Below are 20,399 nucleotides of genomic sequence, written 5' to 3' on the forward strand. Positions count from 1 at the left end.
AGGACGAGGGGCTGCAGTCCTGGATCAGAGCAGGATCCCATTATCCTGCCATGGGAATGCTGAACGGATTGGAGGAGGCAGAGCTGCGGGGTCGGTGCTGGAATCAGGAGGGAATGGGATGAGCAGGCTGCTGATGGAGAGGGATGAGGGATGTCATTCCAGGGTCTCCATGGAACAATTGACAGGGAATTTTCTCCGGAGTTAAGTCCCGGGAAGGAAGGCAGCTGCCCTACATGGGACTCCGGCAATGGCAATTCTCCGAAGGGAAAGGGAAATGAATTTTAATGGGATCTTGAAAGACTTTAAATTTTCATGTCCCCGTCAATTATTCAGGAAAAGCGGAAAAGCGACTTAAAAGCGGCGTAAAGAGCAGAGGAGAAGGAGAGGCCGCGTGGATTCCTGCAGGGGATTTGCCTTTCGCTCCAGTGCAGGGAAACTGGGACACCGGACACAGGAATTTAGGGCTGAGGAAGCATGCTGCACTGGCATTCCAGGATGGGCACTGGGATTGGGATTGAGAAAACGGGAGAGTGGGAGCAGGAAAAAGCAGGAGAGTGGATAAAAAACCAGCGAAGCAGGAGCGTGGATAAAGGCCTGGCAAAGCAGGAGCAGGGACAAAGCAGGGCACCCTCAGGAGAGCCCTCCGGCCGTGCCCCCCTGCCCGCGGCAGCCACCGCGGCTCCTCCCCGCTGCTCCCGGGCTCGGGGGGCTCCTGGGGGGCTGCCCAGCGTCCTGCCCGTGGCACAGCTTTTCCTCGGCCAAGGCTGGCTCCCGTCCCGCTCCGTGCCCGCTGTCCCCCCGCTGTCCCCATCTGTGCGCGGGGCTGCGTCGCTGTCCCCGGCCGGCTGCTCCGGCCTCGCCGCCCTGCGCGGGTGCCCCAGCGCTGCTCGGGGGGCTCGGCAGCACAAACGGGGCTTTGATTCCCGCTGCCGGGAGCTGCCAGGCCTGGCTCCCTTCCCAGGAAACAGCGCCGGGCTCCAACAGAAGCGGCCTTTGTGTGAGCGCCGGGGCTGCGCTGGGCACGGGGGACACCGCTGGGAATGGGGGGACACCGCCCCACTGGGGACAGGGGACACTGCCCTGATGGGAATGGGGGACACCGCCCCACTGGGGACAGGGGACACCGCTGGGAATGGGGGGACACCGCCCCACTGGGAATGGGGGACACCGCCCCGCTGGGAACAGGGAGCCCCACTGGGAACGGGGAGCCCCGCTGGGGACAAGGGACGCAGCCCCACTGGGAATGGGGGACACCACCCCACTGGGAATGGGGACACAGCCCCACTGGGGACAGGGGACACCGCCCTGATGGGAATGGGGGACACAGCCCCGCTGGGAGCGGGGAGCCCCGCTGGGAACGGGGGACACCGCCCCGCTGGTGGCACTTGAGGAGCCCGGGTGATCCGCGCATCGCCACTGCGCCGCTCTCACCAAAAATAAAGCGAGTGCAGCTCCTCCTCTGACCCCAGCCCGGCGTTGTGCCCGGCAAAGGCGCCTTTGTCCCCAGGGCTGCGGGAGGAAACGGGGCCAGAGCGGCCGGGGTTGTGCCCCAGCCGGGATCGGGGTTGTGCCGGTGTCGGGAATGGCGCTCGGGACACGGATGTTGCTCAGGGAGGTGCCGAAGTGATGGCACCACAAAGGGCTGGTGCGGCTTTGTGTCCTCACAGCTCGGTCCTGTCCCTGAGGGATGCGTGGAGTGAGATTCTGGTGGGATTTAGGATCCGGGGAGCTGCTTCCTGGGATTTGCTGTCTGTAATCACCTCCCTTGAAGCCCTCAGTGGGCCTGGGGACGGCTCAGCCTGCCGGGATCCAGCACCGGGGGGACAGCAGGATGGCTCTGCTTCCCTCTGCTCCCCGAGGAGGGATCAAATCCAGCGCTGGTGGGGTGCAGGGAGGAAAATCGTGGAGAGGTTTGTGCCATAAAGTGGGAATTCTGCGGTGGTTTTCTGTGGAGAAGTGGGAATTCAGCACGAGAACCAAGAGATGATTTAGGGAAGAGGTGGAAAATCGCCCCTGGTGTGGGGAACTCGTGCGGCACAGGAAAATCTTGGCTCTGGATGCCACAGGGCCTTGGAAAGGTCTTGGATCTCATCCAGTCCCTGCAGAAATTGTGAAACCTGCCTTGCTTTGGGTCTCCCTGCTCCGAGCCTGTTCCCTGCAAGGATGTGCCAGCTCTGATCTCTTGGATTTGTCCGCTCCAGCCCTGCAATCCATGGAAAACCGCTCCGCAGGTGGAGCACGGGGATGGCTGGGGTGGGGAAGCCTGGAGCTGCTGCCACGTCCCCGACCAGCCGCGGGCTGTGGGGCGGGAGCTCCCGGAGTGCCCCGTGCCCGTTTTCCCCCTCTGGAAGCCGGGAGGGTGCAGGGCACGTAACTGTGAGCCCATTTCACGAATCATTTGGCCGCGATGAGGCAGGAAAGTGGGATTTAGGCGGAGTTTTTCCAGCTTAATCTGCCGGGATGGGATCAGATCCCTCAGCCCCCGCTGAACAAACTTTCCCTGCCGCCAATCCCAAACGTTTGTGCAGCTCAAACTCTGCCCTGAGGGGTTTTTTTTCCCCTTGTCCCGGACCCACGGCAGCTCCTTCCGAGTGTTTTTGGTGGTGGCAGAGAGGGGAAACCTCAAATCCTTGCGAAGCAATTACTGCTAATGAGACACTTCCTACACATCTGGTTCCAATCCTGGCGGCGTTTCGGGGACTTTCGGAGCTTGGGAAGGGAGGAAGGTGGAGGAATCCCGGCCTCTTCCTCTCCCTCCTTCCCGGCGTGGCTCTGGGGATGCTCCCATCCCAATCCCAAAATCGCGGCTCTGCAGGGAGGCGGGCTCGCAGGACGCTGATGCGCTGCCAGTTGATTGATCTGTGTCTGAGAGTGGGTGTAACGTGCTTAATTAGTGTGTAATTAACAACAGCGCGGCCCCAGACTCCCGAAAATTCCCGAATTCATTGCCGAGCGCCAGGAAAAGGGAGGAATTCGCGGGCTGCGTTTGGGGAGGGATTTCAGTATGAAGTTGCTGGGAGCTGCTTGTGGCTATCCCGACTTTTCCCAGCCCCTGGACACTCCCAGGTGAGGAACACCCACCCCAATCCCATTCCCTGGAAGGCAGCAGCTTCCCTTCCGAAGGAAAACCGGGAAAGGGGCTCTCTGCCCTGCCCATGATTGCTCTGAAGCCACTTCCCAGAGCCTCCTTTCCAGGCCGGGGATCTCCAGGCAGGGTTTTCCCAAGGAACAACGTGCCTGGCTGAGCTTTGCCCCGTGCTTTGGCAGGGAAGTGGCCCGGGAGAAACGCTGGGAGTGACTCAGGAGCCGCCTCCGGGGGGTGGCCACACGTGGCTTCCCGGCAGTGCCACTTGTCCCAGACACCCGGAGTGACTCAAAGGCACATCCTGGGTGCCTCGGGAGGGAAGGGAAGGGAAAAGCAGGGAAGGGCAGCTTTGTTCCGGCACCATCCTCCTGCCCTGCCTCGCTTCCCAGGAATATTCCCTGCTCCGAGCGCGGAAGCGTTCCACAGGCGAGTGCCTGACCTTGGATCGGAGCCTCCCGCTCTCCTTTCGGGTTTTGTTTTATTTAATCCCGAGTAAAACAAACTTCTCTGCCTCTCCTTGATGTTCTCAGCGGCCTCGCGGAGCCGCAGCTCCGTGAAGGGGAAAATCAAAGCCCCGGGAATTCTGCTGGAGTTGAAGGGAGGGTCAGGCTCAGGGGTGGCTCGGCTCAATTGCACTTTTGTTCTGAAAATCAGAGGGGAACGTCTGGGCCGTGCTGGGCTGGGGGGGCTCCGAGGGACAGGGATGAACGGGAATTGAGTGGGATGGGGCTGGAGTGTCCATCCGGAGCTGTGGGGGGATGTGGCTGAGCACAGGACAAGTCTGGAGTCACCCTCGGCTTGTGGCTCTGTGGGGTCAAGTGTCCAGTCTGGCTGGGAGGGTCTCCTGAGGGACAGGGAGCCATGGGATGGATGGGAATTGTGTGGGAAGGGGCTGGGATGTCCATCCGGAGCTGTGGGTGGATGTGGCCGAGCACAGGAATGGTCTGGAGTCCCTGTGAGTGACCCCTGGCTTGTGGCTCCTCAGGGCCAAGTGTCCAGTCTGGCTGTGGGGGCATCCCAGGGCCCTTCTGGGATCGTGTCCCGCAGCCCTAAATCAGCGCCAGCAGAAAGGAAGAGAGAGGGGAAAAAACCAGCTGGAAAATATCCCAGAGCAGCCCAGGTTATTTTGGGATTTTGGATTTATAAAAAGAGGAAGGAAAACAGAAGCGAGAGCCGAGCCCCCGTGGCCTGGGGCAGGTGGAATATTTGTGGCCAGCTCGGAGTTCCAGCTCTGCCTCCCTCAGCTCCGGCCCCTCTAAATTCAAATTATGGGGATGGTGCTGCCTCCATCCGTGCTGCTGTCACCTGGCAGAGGAGGTGGCACCTCTGGCCCATCCCTCCATCCCTCCATCCTTCCCTCCCTCCCTCCATCCCTCCCTCCATCCATCCACACCCCTGGGGCTCTGTGAATACAGGAGAGGGGCCAGGGGTTGGATTCCCTCCGTGGGACGGGGACCCCGCTTCCACAGGCAGCATTCCATGCTGGTCGCAGGAGTTCCCCGATTCCCTGGATGGACAATCCAGGCTCCTCAGGGCTGTTGAAATGCTCAGCTGCCAACCCTGGCCCTGCTCTCTCGTCTCCTCTGCCGAGACCTCATTTCATCCCCTGTTCCACTTCCCTCAGCCCCAAAAGTGCTTCCAGCCCTCTCCTTCAGAGGGGAGGGATCAGGCTGGGATGGGAGAGGGAAACATCTGAAGCCGTGACAGCTGCAGGTTTAGCTCCTGACTGTGGTTTGCTTTCAGAAATTCATCCCTTTGCCCAGGAAATCCGTGGAATTTAATGGTTAATGGGAGTTCTGCGCCTGGGGTATTCCCCAGCAGCTCCTCGAGTGCCAGCTCCTTGTGGATCAGATCCAGTGTGGTCAGGGTGGTCAGGAGTCACTGCTGGGACGCTCCTGGTGGGATTTGTGCTGTGCTTGGCACGGTTTTGGTGTCCTGGAGCTCTTTCCCCCTCGTTTTGCTGAGCAGGATTTGTGTGTGGGATCACCGGGATCAGCAGGATCCGGCTGTTTCCCGGCTGCCGGCGGATTTGGGAGCTCCTTGTGCCACTCAGACGTGTTCAAATCCGTGTGCTTGGAGGGTGGGGATGGGAATGGCCTCCCGAAGTGAGGGTTAACAGGGGAAGAGCTGGGGTTTTCTGGGTGAGTTCTGGGGTTTTCTGGGTGAGCTCTGGGGTTTTCTGGGTGTTGCAGCCGAAGGCGGCAGTGCCAGTCCTGCTGTCCCTCTGCCCCTGGTCCTTCCCAGCTGGATCTGGACCATGTGGATGTCCCCAGGGCACAGCTTGGCCTTGGATTCCCTTCCAGGGCCTGCTGCACGTGGGGAAAAGAACCCAGGTCTGTTCCCTGGGAGTTCCTCCTGCTTTTCACCTGTGAGATTTGGATCGCTGGGAAGAGGGAGAAAGAATTCCTCGATCCTGCCTGCATGTGGGGCAGGATCCAGCCTGGAAAGGGCTGGGAGAGACACCTGGAAGCACCTCAGGTGGCGGAGGGGGCTTGGGGAGGCGGAAAGCTTGGGGGCCGCTCCTGTTTTCCTGCTTCTAACTGATTTCTTCTCTCCTTTTTCTCCTCCCCTGCTTTCTAAAGAACATAGGAAGCTTCTCGCCGGTAAGTGGTGGGGGTGTCACACAAAAAAAAAAACCAACCCCAAATTCCCATTTTCTCCATCCACTGGCTTAGTCCCTGTCATCCCCATCCCTCGGGATGTGCTGGAGCAATAGGAGCCTCCCGAGGTGTGCAGCACCCCCGGCCCCTCGGGGCTGTGCTCACACCTCCGAGCCACTATTGCTGTTAGATCACAGTTTGGGGAGCTCCCGGCTCTTCCCTCCTTCCCTCCTTGGGTTTGTCCCTGGTTTGTGGTGGTGGCACCGATCCCCCGGAGCGCTGGGGGTGTGGAACTGTGATCTAAGGACTCCTCACGTAGCGCTTGCCTCATCTTCCTCTCCATCCTCAGCCTCTCACCTTCATCTGCGGCCTGGGGAGGGCGGGCGGAGCTCTCGGAGCTCGAACTGGGGCAAACTGGGAGGACTGGGCTGCCGAGCTGGCCTGGGAGGGGGGGGGAGGGTGGTTTCGAAGGAGGGAATTCCTGTCCTCGTCCTGGCTGAGCTGGGGGGCTCCAGGTGTGGGGCAAACGGAGCAATTCCTTGGGAATCTCCCAGGAAAAGCGAGGGAGGTGTGGCAGGACCAGCGGGGATGGGCTGGAGCTGGAGGAGGGTGGGCTCACACCGCGTACGAGGAAGAAATTCTTACAATGAGGGTGGCAAAACGCTGGCACAGGGTGCCCAGAGGAGCTGCCCCATCCCTGGAAGGGTCCAAGGCCAGGCTGGACGGGGCTCGGTTGCCAGAGGAGCCGAGGAGAAGGGATTGAGCCAGGAGTGCCCCAGATTCAGGCTTGGAGCTGCTCCTCTTCCCACTTTTCTGCTCACCCCAGGACCTTTAGGATCGCTGCTGACCCCAAAGCAGCTTTTTGGGGTGGTGTGGGTGGGGCAAAGCTGTGCCAGCTCAGCTGCCCTCGGGTGCCAAAGGAGCCGGGGAGAAGGGATTGAACCAGGAGTGCCCCAGATTCGGGGTTGGGGCTGTTCCTCTCCCCACTCTCGAGCTCCTGTGCTCACCCCAAGACTTTCAGGTTTGCTCCTGACCCCACAGCAGCTTCTGGGGTGATTTGAGATGGGACAGAGCCGTGCCAGCCCAGCTGCCCTTGGGCTGGGCATTGTGCTGGCAGTGCCAAGCCCCTGGAGCCGGGGAGAAGGGATTGAACCAGGACTGCCCCAGATTTGGGTTCGGGGCTGTTCCTCTTCCCACTCTCGAGCTCCTGTGCTCACTCCAGGACCTTTAGGATCGCTGCCGACCCCACAGCAGCTTTTTGGGGTGGCACAGAGCTGTGCCAGCTCTGCCCCCGAGTGCCAAAGGAGCCGGGGAGAAGGGGTTGACCCAGGAGCGCCCCAGCTGTGGAGGGAGCTCCATAAAACCGCTGCTCCTGGGTTTTCCACCCAAATTTCCTGGGAAGCCGCACGCTCCCGGCCGCGGGAGGAGCACGGGGAGCTTTTCCGAGCCGACAGCATCCTCTGCTGGCTGCCGCTTCCCGGGCCTCCCGCTCCTCAGGGATGCAGGGAATCGATCCTGGTGCCCCTGCTCGGCTCTGTGCGGGTGCCAGGTGAGGCTGGCAGCGGCAGGAGCTGGGGGTTGGCTGCTCCCGGCTCTCCCGGAGCTGGTGGGCAGCTGGAAAAGGGTCTGGATTCCTGCGAATGCTCGCTCTCCTTGCTGTGCCCCATCCAGCGCCCAAACGCCTCTGGGGGCGATTTCCCAGCTGCTCGGGAGGGAAGGGGAAAGGTTTTTTCCCCCCTTTTATCCCACCCCCCCCCCCCCTTTGTTCCCCCCTTCCCCCCTTTTCCCTCATTTTTTGTCCCCTTCCTCTCCCTTTTTTTCCCCCCCCCCTTTTTTCCCCCCCTCCTCTCCCTTTTTTTCCCCCCTCCTCTCCCTTTTTTCCCCCCTCCTCTCCCTTTTCCCCCCCCTCCCTTTTCCCCCCCCTCCCTTTTTTCCCCCCCTTTTTCCCTTCCCTGTCCCAGGGCAGGCTCGGGGTGAATTTGGGTCATTTTTGGGCTCTCTCCGATGCCCGCGAGAGGTGCAGGGAGAGCTCTGCCCCTGCCCAGGGGTGGTGGCCACGGATCCAGGGACAAATCCCCTTGGCTCAGGGATGTGCTGGGCATTCCTGTGTCCCTCCACCCCTTGAGCCCCCGGGGGACTGGAATTGGGGGATTTTGCCGAGCTCCCTCTGCTTTATGGTCTGGGTCTGTGGCAGGAGGAGTTTTCTCACCAGCTGGGCTTTTGGGGCTCTACTGATGGGATTTTGGGGCTCTGCTGATGCGCGTTTAGGGTTCTGGCAGCCCCCCCAACCTGAGCCACTCTGTGGCTGCGGGATGTCACTCATTGCTTTCCCGCTGGGAAGGGATCCGGAGCGCCAGGGACGCATCCTAATTTTATCCCGCCGGGGCTTTGCTGCAGGGAAATGCCCCGGGGTGGTTCCATCCCCGTTTTCTGCTGGTTCTTCCTATTCCCACCCACGACATCCCTCACATCCTGCAAGAATCCTGCGCTGCCGGCTGATCCTGGCAGCTGAGCCAGCTGGGAGGATTTGGGAGAGGTTTGGGAGAAGGGATGGCTGAGCTCCGCGCGGGGAGAGCCTGAAGGCTTGGACCAGTCGCTCCCAGTCACTCCCAGTGGCTCCAGTAGCCTCACGAGGCTCTCTCTGGTGGAGGGAAACAGCAACCACCAGATAATAAAAGTTCAGGGCGGGTTGAAGTGTTGGAAAGGTCCCGTTTGTCCCTGTTTGTCCCCTTGTTTGTCCCTTCCTCCGTGCGGGTCCCTGGAGCTGCCCTGGGCCAGCCCATCCCTGTCCGGGGAGCTGCTCCGGGCTCTGCCCCGCTCCCTTTGGAGCTCCCCGCGGCTCGGCTGGAATTCCCGGCGGCAGGAGAGGGTCGGGAAAGGCGGCAGGTGGCGGTGTGAGCCCGCGGAGGAGCTGGAGCACGGCCGGGGACCGGGGGGGACGCACTCGGGGCTTGTCCCCAGCCGCGCCCCGCTGTTCCCCTCTCCTGGCGCTGATCCCGGGAGCGGTGCCCGCTGAGGGGGTGAAATCCTCGCTCGCTGCGCAAAATCCTCCTGGGAATGGGCTCCCAGCGCTCCGTGTGAGCCGCGCCCAGGGCAGCAGCTCGGCTTTGGGAAGGCACCGCTGCCCGGGATGCGCAGAGTCCTTGGAACAGCGGGAATTGCGCGGCTTTAGCTCGGAGCTGCTTCCCCTCGCTCGGGTGGCTTTGGCTTTGCTCCGTGTCCCCTTTGGGGCAGCGTTTTGTCCTTCCAGACCTTCCAAGCTCCGCGGGCGAACCTCGGTTTGAGTTTTCTGGTTTAGGGTTAAGGGTTCTGCTTTTTTAGGGGCGAGGCAGAGCCATCAGAACCTTCCCCCGGCTGGGTGGGATCTGGGGGGGTCTCACTGAGGACATCGCAGTGACGAGGCAGCAGGAGCACAGCTCTGGGGAGCACGGAGGGGTCTGCAGGGCTGGGAGAGGGGGACCTGGAGTCCCTGGGCACCAGATGCATGGCCCACTCCACGCTGGAGCTTTTTCCATCCCTTTCCCAGGCGTTTTCCATCCCTGAGCGCATCTGGAAGGCGCTGCCTGGTCCAGTGCTGGATCCGCTTCCAGACAAAGTTATTAAGTGGGGAAAACCCCTTTTTTTCAGAAGAGGCCGCGCTTATCCAGCCCTCCCTGGAGCGGCAGCGTTCATTGGGAACGTTTATTGGGAATGTTCACTGGGAATGGCGTAAATGAACATCCCCATCCCGCCCCGCACACGCCAGCCCCGGATCCCACTCCCGCTCGCTCCTCTCCCGCGGAGAGCCTTTAAAAGCTCTTTATTTCCAAGCGCTGCTCAGCGGGGAGTCAAAGCTGGGTCCTGCCAAGTGTTAAATGAAATAATTAAAATCCCCGCTTTTCTCCCCCCCGTCCCGCTCCTCTCGCCGGTAATTAGCCGGGAAAACTGCGGGAGGGGATGGGGAAAGGAAGAAGGAGCGAATGCCTTCTGCAGGCTCCCTCCTCCTCCTCCTCCTCCTCATCCTCCTCCTCCTCCTCCTCCTCCTCCACCTCCCCGGAGGAAGCAGAAAATGGCTCTGCAGGCCCTGGGTGCTGTCAGATAAATCCCAATTAGCTCCCTGCCAAACAGGATTAGCGGGAAGGGAGCCAGGTGGGGAATCAGCCTGGCAACAGCAGGAGCTGGGTGAGGAGGGGGTGACTGACAGCTGTCAATCATCTCCCAAAGCAGCTCCGATTTTTTTTTTTTGCGTGCTTCAGGCTGGAATCTGGGGAGGCAGAAATGGGAAGGAATTTAAGCCGAGGCCGCTGCTGGTGCCGTCCCTTCCCGAGGGACCGGAGCGTGTGAGGCTCCCGCTGCTCGCAGTGCCCGGGGAGCTGCGTCTCCTGCCGGCTCCAGGCTCCGGGAACAGCGGGATAATCCCTCCCCTCTGCCCGGCTCCTCCAAGCCAGCTGCCCCCAGCCCCTCCTGTGCCACCCTTGGCACCCCGGCTGTGACAGAAACGCAGCCAGGAGTGGCACCAGCTCTGAGCTGCCCGCTGGCCACACGCAGCCCTGGGTGCACGGAGCACTTCCACGAAAAAATCCGGGCAGGGAGATGTGGATTAGCTGGGAGATGATGGATTTTTGCCCGGAGCGGGGGAAGAGAAGCTTCGTGTGAGGGGTTCAGTTGGCACCTGGCCCTTGTCCCTCCCTCCTCCCTCCTGGAAGCCGCAGGGACTTTGTGCCTCCTGTCCCTCAGCGGTCCCCTGGACAGCCGGAGGCCACTCCCAGGAGGAGGAGGAGGAAGGAGAGGAAGGCTGTCGGTGCAGGGGGGATGATGGGCAGTGGCTGAGGGATGAGGGATGAATCCATCCCTGCTCCATCCAGAGATAAATATCCAGGTTCTGGGCAGGCAAACCGCCCTGGATCCCTGGATTCGCTGTCCCCAGCTGCCCTCTCCGGAGCCAAAGGTGGCTTTTATGGCTTTTGTTTTTATGGCCCTTTTTTCTGTTTTTATGGCCCTTTTTTCTGTTTTTATGGCCTGTTTTTTGCCATTATGTCCTTTTTTTTTTTTGCTTGGCCGGCTCTTGCTGGGTTGTCCTGCCTGGCCCTTCATTCCCCACGGACACATCCCAAGCTGTGGGAAGGGCTGGATGTTCCTGGCTGGCCGAGGGAGCAGGTGGCACACGGGGTGTCCCTGCTGTCACTGTCACCAAAGATGTGGCCAGGACGTGGCAGCTGGACAGGGGCTCTCCAAGCAGCCAGCTCTGGGGACAGGGACACTGATGGACAAAAATGCCACCCCACACGGACAGGCCAGGCAGGTGCGGGGTCACCCCAGGGCAAACAGATTCTCGGATTGTCAAATCCCATCCCAAATCCTCGCAAGGGGCGCGGTGTTTGTCTTTCCTAAGAGGATGAGGAGCCGGTCTGGCCGTGCTGGAGCTGGAAGCTCCGGGACACAAAGGCTGCTCAGATCCACGCGGGGCTGCCCCTAAAAGCGGCCCCGCAATGGCTGGAGGGGACAGAGCCCCGCAGACCTGGGAAGAAAGGGCCGCCTGTGCCGGGGTGATTTGCATGTGAAAACACGCGCGGGGAGGATGCAAATGCCCGCGCTTCCCTTTGGGAATTGTTCAAAGCCAGGCCTTGGGCCCTATCCTGGATTGCTGGGGGAGCTCTGAAGCCCTGCCCGGATGGAACAGGGATGGTCCCGGAGCGGTGGCAGTGGGGCAGGGCCCGGGTGAGGGCATCGGGCAAGGAATTCGGCAGCTGTGTGCCAGGAAGGATGGAGGAGCTGGGAATGGAAGGATGGAGGAGAAGGGAATGGAAGGATGCAGGAGCTGGGAATGGAAGGATGGAGGAGGTGGGATGGGAAGGATGCAGGAGCTGGGATGAGAAGGATGGAGGAGCAGGGATGGGAAGGATGCAGGAGCTGGGATGGGAAGGATGGAGGAGCAGGGATGGGAAGGATGCAGGAGCTGGGATGGGAAGGATGGAGGAGCAGGGATGGGAAGGATGCAGGAGCTGGGATGAGAAGGATGGAGGAGCAGGGATGGGAAGGATGCAGGAGCTGGGATGGGAAGGATGGAGGAGCAGGGATGGGAAGGATGCAGGAGCTGGGAATGGAAGGATGCAGGAGCTGGGATGGGAAGGATGGAGGAGGTGGGATGGGAAGGATGCAGGAGCTGGGATGGGAAGGATGCAGGAGCTGGGAATGGAAGGATGCAGGAGCTGGGAATGGAAGGATGCAGGAGCTGGGATGGGAAGGATGGAGGAGGTGGGATGGGAAGGATGCAGGAGCTGGGATGGGAAGGATGGAGGAGCAGGGATGGGAAGGATGCAGGAGCTGGGATGGGAAGGATGCAGGAGCTGGGATGGGAAGGATGCAGGAGCTGGGAATGGAAGGATGCAGGAGCTGGGATGGGAAGGATGGAGGAGGTGGGATGGGAAGGATGCAGGAGCTGGGATGGGAAGGATGGAGGAGGTGGGATGGGAAGGATGCAGGAGCTGGGATGGGAAGGATGGAGGAGCAGGGATGGGAAGGATGGAGGAGGTGGGATGGGAAGGATGCAGGAGCTGGGAATGGAAGGATGCAGGAGCTGGGATGGGAAGGATGGAGGAGGTGGGATGGGAAGGATGCAGGAGCTGGGATGGGAAGGATGGAGGAGCAGGGATGGGAAGGATGCAGGAGCTGGGATGGGAAGGATGCAGGAGCTGGGAATGGAAGGATGCAGGAGCTGGGATGGGAAGGATGCAGGAGCTGGGAATGGAAGGATGCAGGAGCTGGGATGGGAAGGATGGAGGAGCTGGGATGGGAAGGATGCAGGAGCTGGGATGGGAAGGATGGAGGAGCAGGGATGGGAAGGATGGAGGAGCTGGTATGGGAAGGATGCAGGAGCTGTCATGGAAAAGATGCAGGAGCTGTCATGGAAAAGATGCAGGGGCAGGCTGAGCTGGCTACCAAGTGACCAAGCGGAGCAGAGGAGCAGGGCTCGTTTTTTGGGAATGTCTCGGATCCTTGTGCGATGCTCCAGGAGCTCCCAAGTGGTGCCTGGAGAGGCCTCTGGAGCCGTGACAGGGATTGGAGTTCCTGCTTGGAAAGGCAAATGTGAGGGGGGCTCCAGCCTCTCCCTGGCAGAGGGTTCTGAGGGGGCTCCTGCGGTGGATCCCGGTGGGAAGAACGGCTTGGAGAGAGTTTCCTGCTGAGCCCTCGTCGCTCCTGGGCTCTCCGAGGCTCTCCCAGCCTTTGTGTGAGTGTGAGGGGAACTTCCCAGGGGTTCACACCTCTCTGCGCCCGGGGCTCTCTGGGTGTTTGGATGCAGCCCGTGCCTCCCAGTGCTGGGATCATCGGGATCGTGTTCTGCCAGTCCCCAGGGAGCCGGGCAGGTTTAAAGAGGAGCAACCTTGAGGTTTTTTCCCCTCTTTCCTCTGCTTTTCTTCTTCCTTGGAATTGCACCTCGGGACCACCAGGATGCTCCCAGCCCCTGGAGAGGAGTGGGGCCACTTTGTGGGGTGGCCGGGGAGCAACTTGTGCCCATCCCAGAGGAAGCTGGAGGCTCCTGGAGCCAGGGGTGCCCTGATAAGGACCACCCAGTGTCCCCCGCGTGTGGGAGGGGAGGGTGGGTGGGTGGGTGGATTCCGTAATGTTTGTGTCCCTCGGGCTCCAGGCGCATTGCCAAGGTGAGGGGAGGATCCTTGGAAGGGCTGGGAGGGGAAGCTGCCCCTGGCAAGGGTGATCCTCCCAAGTTGTTGCCTTTTGGAGGGATGGGAAGCAGGAATTCAGTGGGAAGCAGGAATTCTGCGTTCTCTGTGACCCCAGCACCTTCCTCCTGAGGGGTTTCGTGCTGCCCAGTTCCTCCCTGCTGAGGAAGAGCTCTGAGAAATGACCCAGCAGGTCCTGGTGGCCCAAATGTGGGCTGACAGCGGCAGGGAACGGCTTGCGGGGCGCTGTGTGTGTGTTTTGCCAGGAATGCTGTCCTGGCAGAGCCTCCACTCGAAGGGAGGGCAGAGTGAGCTCCTGGCAGCCTGGAATTGGCATGCGGGCACCAGGAATCCCTGCCCGGGGCTGTGGCACGGCTCTCACCCCATTGTCGGACCTTCACTTTTGGCCCTGACCTCCCTCTGGCTTTCACCCGGCTCTGCTGGTGGCACCTTTCCCATCCTGGCTGGCAGCGTCCTGCCCGAGGGAAGCAGGGAAAGGGCAGGAGCCCGCAGGGAGGGGACAGTTCATTCCCTGCGGTCCCAGCACTGGCTCCTGGTCCTTCTTCCGGCTGCTTTTGGGCAGGCTGTGCCCAGTCCGTGCCCCTCTCTTGCCAAAAACGTCCTAAAAAAATCATAACGGAGGTTTTTCTGCTCTCCCCGCGGCTCTGCCGTCCCCAGGGGTCTCTCGGGGGGCGATGCCGGCCGAGGCGTGAGCGCTCTCTCCGCCTCCCGGCATCTCGAGTGCGCGGAGGGGCTGGGCCGGGGCGCTGAGCCCCCACCCCCTCCCACCCCCCCGAGCCCTTCCACCCCCTCCCACCCTTCCCAGCCCATCCCGGGGGGCTGCCGGGGGTCGTGGGGGGGGGGGTCCCCGGCGGGGCGGAGCCGCGCTGCCCGCGCCGTGTCCCGGGGGAGCGGCTCCTGCGCGACCCCCGCCGCCCCCGCTCTTTGTCTGCGCCGCGCCCCTGCGCCCCCGCTCCCCTTTGTTGGCGCTCGGAGGGGCTCGCTGTGCTCCCCCCTCGCCGGGGTCGAGCCGAGGGGCGGGCGGAGGGAGGGATGGAGGGAGGGGGGGCAGCTCCGGGGCGTGGGGCGGGCGCTCCGGGCTCGCTCCGCGCTGCCGCTCCCTTGTCTGACGCTGCGCGGGGGGCGCACGGAGACCACCGGGATTAAGGATCCACCCTCCCATCCACCCTCCCACCCAGCCAGGCAGGGCGGCCGCCGCTCCCAGCGCTCCCCCGCCGCTCCATGCCGGGCTCCGAGCGGAGCTGGGGTCTCGCCGGGAAGGGCTGGCATGTCCCAGCGGCGTGAGGCGGGCAGCTGGCCCCCTCCGGCGAGGGTGCCCGTGCCCAGCGGGCCCAGCCGGGCCCCTTCCCGCTGGCCGGAGGGTTGGGAAGGTGCCGGAGAGCCGGCGCTGGGCTCGGCTGGGCAGGGGCGGCGAGGGAGCGGGGATGGAGCTGCCGCGGCTCTGAGCGGAGCCTCGGAGGGGGAGAGGGAGCGGCTGCCTTCGGCTGGAGCGTGGCACGACTGAGCCGCACCTCGGGCTGCTCCCGGAATCCCGGGGAGTCTTGGGCTGCTCCCGGAATCTTGGGTTTCTCCGGGAATCTTGGGTTTCTCCGGGAATCTTGGGTTTCTCCGGGAATCTCGGCTGCTGCCGCCTGCGAGGACCTGCGGAGGGTCAGAGGCTGCCGGAGCTGTCCCGGAGGAGCCGCTGGACAGCGGGGGGAGCTCCGCGTTCCCGGAGCGAGGTCGGCGCGGATGTGAGAGGATATCCCGGAGGATACGGATATTCCCGAGCCTGGGAGGGCTCCTGTCCCAGCGCTGCCGCCGGGAACGCGTCGCCGCCGTGACATTCCCACCGTTCCCACCCCAGCAGCGGCTCGTCCTTGTCCTGGTGGGCTCGGCCGCGGATTCAGAGCTTTCAGCGCCGGGATTTGCGTTTGCTTTCTGCGGGCAGGTGTGGATTGACACCCTCCGGGCTGGACCAGGGGCTCGCTGAGCCCTCCGGAGCGGGCTGGGAGCTGTCCCCGCGGCTGCGCCACTGCCATGGCAGCGCCGGGCACAAACTCCTGAAGGTGCCCTCAGCCCGGCTGCGAGCCGAGATGGGAACCTCTGGGACAACTTAGGCTGCCGAAAACCAGCGGGGAGGGGGGGAAAGGGATCCATGCGAGCCTCGTGGCGACCCTTCTGGGCTGGCTGGCCGGCGGGCGGGCTGTGACACCGAGCATGACAGCGTGCCAGTACCCCATGGCGCCGGGAGCCCTGGAGCGGGACCGGCTGTACCAGCACAAGGTGTCCCTGGTCGTGCGCTACTTCATGATCCCCTGCAACATCTGCCTCATCCTGCTGGCCACCTCCACGCTGGGATTCGCCGTGCTGCTCTTCCTCAATAACTGTAGGTGTCCCTGGAGCAGGGGAGGGCGAGGCAGGTGGCGTTTGGGGGGCTCCCGGTGCTGCCAGCGTGGCTTTTCCTGGAGCTCCTCGCTCCGATGAGGACAATCCAGGGATTGCCAGCTCCCTGCGTGGCTCTGCCCCACTTTCCCCTGTCAGATGCTGGCCCAGAGCTGTGAGGGCGGCTGTGCGTGGGCCAGCCCAGCTCCCGCCCGCTGCTGCTCCCGGCAGGGTCCCACCCCAAATCCCGGTGTGCTGGGGGTGATGATCCGGGGGGATGTGAGGATTTGGGCAGGGCTGGTGGGAGGTGAGGGGCAAAATGGGCTCCTGCATGGAGCCCTGCCCTGGCTCAGGAATTCTGGTGTTCCCTCATTCCCAGCAAACTGCTGGACCTTGGAGCCCTACAAGAGAGTGGGAAGTGTGTCTCCCAGGCTGCTCCAGGATCCTTGCTCTGAGGAATCCGCAAACAGGGTTTTTTTTTCCCCTGAGGTTTGGCTGTTAATCTGATCCCTGGTGCAGCTGAGTAGATCCCACCCTTGGGTGTGGATGCATCCAGGTATTCCTGTCAGGCTCCGTCACCTCCTGCCGGCACGGCTGCTCCCCTTCCCGACGCCTGTGGAGGAAAATTCCATCATCCAGGGCTGGCTTTGACCTCCCTGAGCTGGGAAGTGCCGAACACCTGCTGTGGGAAAAGCCCACGGAGGGCAGGCAGATCCTCCAGCCCAGCTTTGGGATGCGCTGCCGCTTCCCTGGGTTGGGAATAAACGCTGGGAAACACACGGATGGCTTCAGGGAGCCGGGCAGGAGCAGGGCCAGGTGATGGAGCGTGGTGGGGCGGGGTTATCTCTGCACGGCCTGGCTCTGCTGCCCTGGGTACATCACAAATCCCAGGCTTTGGGTGTTTCCCGTTCAGGATTTTGGAGCCTGAGTGGAGCTCAGCTCCCCCCTGCACCCCAAACACAGAGGGGTGGCAGGTGACAAGGTGTGACCCTTGCCTGGGCCCTGTGGTCACACCCACGGCAGCTTTCACCTCCTGCCACCCCTCTCTGCCACTTTTTGGAGGCCTCAGCATCCCCGCTGCACCCTGCTGGGGGATGACCTGCTGAGTCCGTGGCCAGGGGTGTGTTTGGGGTGACCCACAGCAGGATCGGCCTCACAGCCCCCGGGAGCTGGGGCAGGACAGGCCGAGGGCACATCCCAGCCCTGCCAGGCGCCGGGGGCTGCTCCCGCATCCCACACCAGAGACGCTCCATCGATACCTGGGCTCCCAAACCGGCTTTTGGTGAGCCCAGCTCCCGTTCCTGCCGCTCCCTCCCGGCTCCAGCACCTCCTGGGAGTCAAACCTGCTCGGGAAGGGAGGAAACACCACCTCAAGAGAGGGCTGGGGGCAGGAGAGGAGGGGTTGTGCCCAGGAAGCTGTGACAGCTCCGTGTTTTTGTTCCCTTGCAGACAAACCCAACAGTTACTTCACGCAGACGCCGCCGCCGCCGAGGGATGGTGAGTGCAGAGCTGTCCCTGTGCCCGGGGGGATGTTGGGGACAGCGGGAGCCTCTCCAGCGCTGCCCTTTCCCTCAGGGAAAAGTCTCCCGAGCCCCCGATCCGTTTGAGCCCCCCAGCACATCCCTGCCAGCGCTGAGGGACGCGGGGTTTGGGTGCGGAGCGAGGGCAGGAGTCCCTCAGTGCTCCCTTTCTCCAGGGGTTTTCCCAGCTGGAAGCAGGGGAAGGCTGCAGAAGGTCCTTCCCTGGAAGCCCCTGCAGGCTTCCATTTGCCCTGGGCCATCGTTGCCTCTGGAATTGCCTCTCCCACCTTTCCTCTGGTTTCGCAGAGGAGGAACTTCGGTGGGTTTTTATTTTTAATAATGATGCTCTTATCAGCTTCAGGAGCTGCTGGATGCAGGGCAGGCAAGCCCAGGCTGAGATAAAACCATCACAGGAGCTTTGTTCCCTTTAAAAACCAGGCTTAAAACCCCTGCCTTTGCTGGCAGGCTCTGCCTCCACCTCCACGTGCACAGATAAAAGCCCAGCAGAAATCAGCAGCCAATTAATAACCCCGTTGTTGCCTTTTTTTTGCTTTTTTTTCCCCCTGCCTCCCCTGCCGGGGGTGGGGAAGGAGGCGGGGGGAAAAAACGGATGCGAGATAAAAATGTGATTAATCTAAAATTGGCCCGGGGAAGGCATCTCGAGTGCAAAATAAAAACCTCCGTGGGTGGAACTCCTTGCTCAGGGCTCCGAAATACGAACGGCCCGGCCCAGCCCGATGCCAGACTCCCAAAAGATCCCTGGTGCCCCCACAGGAGATGGAAAAAAAAAAATATCCCACTTTTGGGGGGCTGCCAAGGCTCCCGGGGAGCAAATTCCTGGTGTGGGGTGCAGGAGGCGTTTTGGGGCAGAGGGGGACAGGGGACACGGGAAGAGGGTGGGGAAGGGGATGGGTTTTGCTGGCTCTGCTCGTGCTGGTGGTGCTCTGATCGTCCCTGGGGTGGATTTGATGTGGTTCTGAGTGTCCTCAGCAGGCTGGGACAAGGCTGAGCTTGGGAATGGTTGAGATTGGGCTGAGGTGTGCTCTGGAGCTGGGACCTCCTGGCCTGGGTTTGCTCTCAGGGTGCGATAAAGGGCTGTGGGAGCCAGAACTGTGCCCGGAGGTTTGGTGGGGCAGGGTCACTGTCCGGCCTGGCAAAGCCAGAGCTGGGGTTTGGGGTGAAGGAGGGGGCTCCCTGCCCCGAGAGAGGCAGTGGGTGAGGATCAGGTGGGTCCTGGCAGGTAGGGAGTGCTTGGGGACAGCCAGCAGGGCCCCCTGGGCTTCTTCTGGGCTCCCCGAGCGTCGTCACCTCTCGATTTTCTGGGCCAGGTCCTCACCTTCCCCCAGCCTGCCCAGCTCTGCCAGCTGGGGAATCCCCAGTTTGGGATTTGGGATGGCTCTTTCCCCTCCCAGACGGGGCTGCAGAGCTGAGCAGGGTTTTTCCCTCCCTCCCTGCCCTGGGCTCTGGCTCTGTGAGGAATTTTGGGGCTCTCTGCGTGTGAAAACCTCCCAGGTTCAAACCTCCCTCCCACGTGGATTGTCCTGGTTTTTCCCTCCCTTCCTGACCTGGCCTTTCCATGAGCTGCCTCCCATCTGGGCAGGTCCCTGCTTTTGGTACCGTGAGGAATTTGGGGCTGTTTCTGTGTGTGTTGGGGTGCAGGCAGGCGGGAGCAGCTTCAAACCTCCCTCCCAGGTGGGATTTTCCTGGCCTTTCCCTGCCTCCCTGCTCTTGGCTCTGTGAGGAATTTTGGGGCTCTCTGCGTGTGAAAACCTCCCAGGTTCAAACCTCCCTCCCAGGTGGATTTTTCCTGGCCCGGTTTCAGCAGGAAATGGGTGAAAATGAACAAAACCAGGGCTTTGGGGACGTGGGGCCGGCGTGTCCCCGAGGGAGCAGAGCCCAAGGAGCGGTGCCTGGGCTCAGCTTTGTGCCGCGGGATCCGGCGGCTCCGAGCTTTTCGTGCCGCTGATTTCGGGCGCCGGTTGATGTCGGGAGGGGGGATGCTCGCCCAGGGATGAATTCCCGGCTCTTCCCGTGGCTCTTCCCAGCGCTCGGAGAGGGATTGGGCGGCTCGTCGTCGCTCCCCGAGGCGCGATGAATATTGATGGCAGCAGGGCTGGGCTGGGCTCGGCTGGGCTGGGGGACAGGAGCCGCCAGCGCCAGCCCAGCCGCTCTCCATGGCAACGGGCATCTCGCTCAGGCAGAATTAATGCCCAGCCCGGCCATTCCCGCTGCCCCTCTGGCACAGGGAAAGCCCCAAAAAGTGCCCCCCGCTCATCCCTGGGGAGCAGCGCTGGGCATGGGGGGAGATGCATCCCCTGCTCCCGGTTTGTGTTCCCGGCTGGAATGCTTTCCATGGCTCCGGCAGGGGAGCTCCCCGCGTTTTCCCCGGCGGTTTTTAATCCGTGGAACAGCGCGGGGTTAAAGGGGTGTTTGTCACAGGCACGGAATTCCTCGGTCCGGGCTCTTCCTGGGAATTCCCAGGGCCGGCAGGGAATGCTGTGGATGCTCCAGCAGGTTCCAGGGGTGCTCCAAGGGGAGGTTTCTCCACCCCCTCCCTGTGCGGGATTTGGGGCTGTGCCTGGCAGCGTCATTCCTTGGGATCCTTTGCCTGCCTTTTCCCTCTCCCGGTGACACCCGGAGCCGTGGAAGCCGGTCCATCCCACCCTCCCACCCCTGAGCTGTAATTAAGCTCCCAGCTGTGCTTTCCTGATGGTTTTCCTCCAAGGGCTGGGATCCCGCGGGATCTGGAGCTGGGCCAGGCTGGCAAATGCCCACGGTGCCTCCAGCAGGCAGGAATTGCCTCCCTGTTTTCCCAACTTCCCCCTCATCCCTGAGCGCTCCGGGCCTTCCTCAGCCCTTGGCAAGGCTCCTGCTGAGGGGGAAGCTCGAACCGTGTGGCCACCAGAACCCCTCTGCTGTGCCATTCCCAGTGCCCAGGCGCTGCTGGGATGCTGGGAATACGGGACAGACCTGGCAGGGAGCTGTGAGCAATCCCCAGACCGCTCCAGGAGCTTTCTTCCCCTCTTTTCCGTGCATTGCAGAAGAGCAATGTTGCCGTTCTACTTGTGATTGTTGTTATTAAGCTGCAGAAACATTTGAGTGGGAGAGCTCGGGGCTTCATTAACTCGAGCTCCTCGAGAGCTTGGAGCAC

The 20,399-nt window shown here is 62.2% G+C and overlaps 1 protein-coding gene across 5 annotated transcripts in view; it reads left to right on the plus strand.

Moving 5' to 3' along the window:
• Positions 1 to 20,399, plus strand: part of AGRN (agrin) — a 94,405-nt gene that overhangs the window by 21,009 nt on the left and 52,997 nt on the right. For 2 of the 5 annotated variants that reach the window (XM_032131353.1, XM_032131354.1), the window contains exons 3-4: positions 5,668 to 5,688; positions 17,178 to 17,225. In XM_032131353.1, the coding sequence (XP_031987244.1) occupies positions 5,668 to 5,688; positions 17,178 to 17,225 (69 nt within the window). Of the gene's footprint in view, positions 1 to 5,667; positions 5,689 to 14,463; positions 15,733 to 17,177; positions 17,226 to 20,399 lie in introns of those variants that run through there. The other 3 variants (XM_032131355.1, XM_032131357.1, XM_032131356.1) reach the window with 2 other exon arrangements.

Source organism: Corvus moneduloides, chromosome 22, assembly GCF_009650955.1.
Source record: "Corvus moneduloides isolate bCorMon1 chromosome 22, bCorMon1.pri, whole genome shotgun sequence".
Classification (NCBI taxonomy): domain Eukaryota; kingdom Metazoa; phylum Chordata; class Aves; order Passeriformes; family Corvidae; genus Corvus; species Corvus moneduloides.